The following is a 3,924-nucleotide window of genomic DNA, read 5'->3' on the forward strand; positions in this document are numbered from 1 at the left end:
CAGGCCCCCCAGCAAACGAAGCGCTGTCGCTTTCTTGGCATTTGCGCAGGCTGGGGTCAGCAAGGCGAGCGGCTGATGCTGTGCTTTAACGTGTCTGGAAATGCACAGGCTGCTTGTGACAGGGGAAGAGGCCAAATGGAAAACACCACTCGCTGCAACCATCCGGCTTCACGCGACGCGACAGCAGGGGTGACCGCGGTTTCTGGCATCTGTACATAGTGAGTACCTGTTTGCAATACTAAACACTGGCCTGAGCCTGTCTGGCATTGATGTCTTCTTGTTAAGATTGCAGTCACTTCACCCTCCCTCGTCTCCGCTGAACCCCAGGACAAACCTCCAGCCACGTCCAGGGTGCCCCGAATCCAGCCCAGCAGCGGGGCGGGCGCTCACCGCCTCTCGCGACCTTTCACTAAATGCACAGTGCACACAGAGCTACAGCACAAACAGCGGGGAAACCTGGCATAGATGACAGCAGAAACACGGCCTCAACATAAAGATGCCAATAAACGAAAACAGAGCCACTGCGACACTTCATTTTCCCGCTGCTGCGGTTGATGGTGCTGTCTGAGGCCCCAGCCCCGGGGGACATGCTGTACGTAGCAGGGCCTGCCCAACGTCCCAGAATCCGTTTCACATAGACACACAGCTGAACAGGCATGCAGAATTAACTACACCTCGGCCCCGGGAGCCCTTCAAGCTCTGCCCCCGCCAGGCCAAATGGAGCTTTAAACCACTCCCTGTACTCTTTATTTTAGGAGCATCGCTGCCATCACAGAAAACTGTTGTGTTTATTCTGTTCCAGGGCCATTTCGTTGACCAGCTGCTCTATGGATGACTGAATGGCTGCCTTCACGAGGGAAGACGCAGTTTCTATGAGGAGCAATTCGTACTGCTCCCCAGTTCTGTGCCCCTGGTCGCCCGGACTTTTCTCGTCTGACTGGGGACCGCCACCAGCCTCGGGGCCCTCTTTTGTACCAAAATCAAAGCTCCCGCTTGATTTTTTATTCCCTTTTTGCTTATTTTGGTGCAAAACTGGGGACGGCTCATAGGCCTGGTCAGAGTCGGTGTCCTCAGAGTCCTCAGCTTCAGTGACGGTGATGACGATGCCGACGCTGGCGACCGTGTTTGCTTCTAATGTCACCTGATGGCTGGAGCAGCCTTGCACGCTCGCTGCATCATCTTTAAACACCGACTGACTGAAATCCATTACAGTCTCTTCGGCTTTACACTCCTCAGGAAGATTTATGCTCTTTCCTGATTCATTGCCTTCAGGCAGCTCTTTGCAGATATTAGGGATTTCCTGCAGCTCGGTGGGTTCAGGGGTGCTGTTGGGTTGATCCTTGGAAACGGGAGCTTCAGGAGCAACTTCCCTGCCTTCCATGGGCACTGTGGGCTGGGGCAGGCTCCCCTCCTGCGTTTTTTCCTGGGCTGTTTCATTAACTGTCTCTGAATCGGTTATCTCTGACTGCGCGGTGCACTCCGAATGCTCCTCTGCATCGGGTGTGGGCTCTGTCAAGGGCTCGCTCTTACCTACAGAGTCGGTGCTTTCCTTTGCCGTGTCCTGGTCCTCCTCTGCAGACACCGGGCTGAAAGATTCAGACTTATCTGTTGGGGCCAAATCATCCAGCTCTTCACTGGCTTTATTCAGAGCGCCCACCACGTCATTTGCTTGAACACTGCCCTCTGACTCCTCCACTGCTTCAGAGGGGCTGGGCTTTTTCTTGCCTCTGGAGAAGCGCACGCAGGGCATCTTCACCCCGGAGCTCGCCCGTTTTTTTGGGAAGCCTTGCGCGCCGCCCTCCTCAGCATCCATCTCCAGCTGCACTTGGGAATCAGAGCGTACCTTCTTCCGCGAGGAGGATTTCTGCCTTCTCCGAGGTCTCGTGAGGTTTTTGATGGCTGCCCAGGCTCCTCTGGAGGATCGCGATTGATTAGAAGCTTTCGCCACCCCTTGGTCAGCGCTGATGCATTGGCTTTTCTCCTCAGAGGCTCCTTCACATGCATCCTTCGTAGCCAGCCCCTTCTTACAGGACTTCTTCTGCTTCTTAAAACAGAGCATGGATGGCTTTTCTGCCTGTTCCTCCGATGGGGAGTACGTCGCCCCTGTGCTGTGAGTCTCTACCTCTTTTGGGGCCTCCATTTGAATTTCCTTAGCTGCCTTCGCCATATTTGCTCCTCTCCGTTGTTTGCTGTATTACCGATTTTCTCGATTAATGTATCAGATACAAGAACTGCAGAGATACTCAAAGTGCATTTTTTCCTCGTTTTCAAAATAACATTAGCTCCTTTTTAAAGAGTGGATGTGGCAGCGAAGAGAAGTTCTGCTGAAGCTATCGCGTCCACTTTATAACTCCCACTTTGTCTTATTACACACTTTATCGCCTCTCCAAGGAACCACGGGTGCACATGAGGTTGAACAGGGTCTCCTCGGCTTTGCTGGCCGGTGTCGCTCTCACCTCCGGGACAGCTCACTTCAAGTTGTGCTCAGTCTAACAGCACGACTATTTAACTGCCAGTCTGACATTACTTTTTTTTTTGCCCCAAAGGATGACAAATCAAGCCAAGAGTTAACAATTTTTATTCACCCCACGGACCTGGAAAGAACTTGCACTTCCTGAGCCGTCTGCAGCGCGCCGGGAGCTTGATTGAAGCACCAGTAAAACCAGCGGCAGCCAGTGGCTGTTTTCTGCCCCCCAGCGACAAGGTCAGACGCTGCTTTGTCTCAGCTTTGCTTTCTGCTTCACTTCCCCTCGCAGGTTACCTGAGGTTTGCTGCGAAGCGTGGCCGACACTTCCATCTTTTATCGGTAACACAACAAACAAGCGGTAAGACCTGTACAGAAACGGAAAAAAAGAAAAAAGTATTAAAAGGTATATATTTTTAAACAGTATTTCATTCTGGGAGGCAGACCTGGGCTGGAAAAGCAGTTCTACCTCTGGGTGCACCATAGCAGTTTTTTCCCACTAATTAGCATCGATATCCAAAGGCAAAATAAGGGCACCAAGATGTCAGCCCCGTGATATTCCACCACAGAAAATTCTATTTTGTGTGGTAAAAGGGGATTTTTTTTTAATTGCCCATATAATGGCATGCACTTGCATATATTTTCTTCTCCTACAGTTAGCTAAATCTTTTCCCCACTGCTCCATATGCACTCATAGTTCCAGCTAGGGAAATTACACCCTGAGACAGCAGATATTTTTATCTTTAATGCAGCATATGACAATATGCAAAAACACAGAATACAAAAAGGAGGCTTGTGGAATACAAAAGCAAAATCACATGGCAAGAAGGGAGCTTATTTATACTACGTGCATGCCTTCCATGGCAACCTCAATTAACACCGCATGTGTTCATCAAATATATGATACTGTAAGATATATGTCGCCTTTTTTTAAAAAAAAAAAAAGCGCTGCCTCAAACAGCATCAGAAAATTTTTTTAATATATATAAAGATGCAAAAACGTGTTATCACAAACAGACCAACTTCTCTGGGACTGGCTCGGTGACTCCGGGCAATCCTGTACACGGTATTTTGCATTCTGTTTTTAAGTAGTTAGGTGATGGGAACGGGGGGTCCGGGGGGACGCGCTCCCCCCGCCGAGCAGATTTGGGTGGGTTGGTTTTTTGGTTTTTTTTTTTTTTTTTTTTTTTTAATTTAATTTTTTTAAGGGAAAAATGAGCTAAGCCGACCGAGCCGCGTGCGAGGGAGGGCAGCCCGCAGCAGCCGCTGCCCCGAGCGGAGCCCGGCCCCGCCGCAGCCTCCGCATCCCGGCAAGTTTGGGGGGCGACCGCGGGTGCCCCCCGAGTGCCCCCGCTCCGGGCAGGGGGAGCCTCCCCCCCCCGGCAGCTGAACCTCCCCGAGGGGACAGGGGGGACCCCTCGGGCCGGGGCGGCGGCTGCAGAGGCCGCCCCAGGACCCCC

The 3,924-nt window shown here is 51.6% G+C and overlaps 1 protein-coding gene across 1 annotated transcript; it reads right to left on the reverse strand.

The window, feature by feature from the left end:
- Nucleotides 1–665: 665 nt before the first annotated feature.
- Nucleotides 666–2,255, reverse strand: AKAP5 (A-kinase anchoring protein 5). Its single transcript, XM_075104120.1, has one exon. It carries the CDS (start codon nucleotides 2,165–2,167, stop codon nucleotides 770–772), a length of 1,398 nt encoding a protein of 465 aa, XP_074960221.1. The 5' UTR covers nucleotides 2,168–2,255; the 3' UTR covers nucleotides 666–769.
- Nucleotides 2,256–3,924: the final 1,669 nt, after the last annotated feature.

Source organism: Phalacrocorax aristotelis, chromosome 9, assembly GCF_949628215.1.
Source record: "Phalacrocorax aristotelis chromosome 9, bGulAri2.1, whole genome shotgun sequence".
In the NCBI taxonomy this organism is placed as follows: domain Eukaryota; kingdom Metazoa; phylum Chordata; class Aves; order Suliformes; family Phalacrocoracidae; genus Phalacrocorax; species Phalacrocorax aristotelis.

What these genes read in the sequence shown, in the direction of transcription:
- AKAP5 (XM_075104120.1), bottom strand. Translation starts at nt 2,167, where the DNA reads ATGGCGAAGGCAGCTAAGGAAATTCAAATGGAGGCCCCAAAAGAGGTA.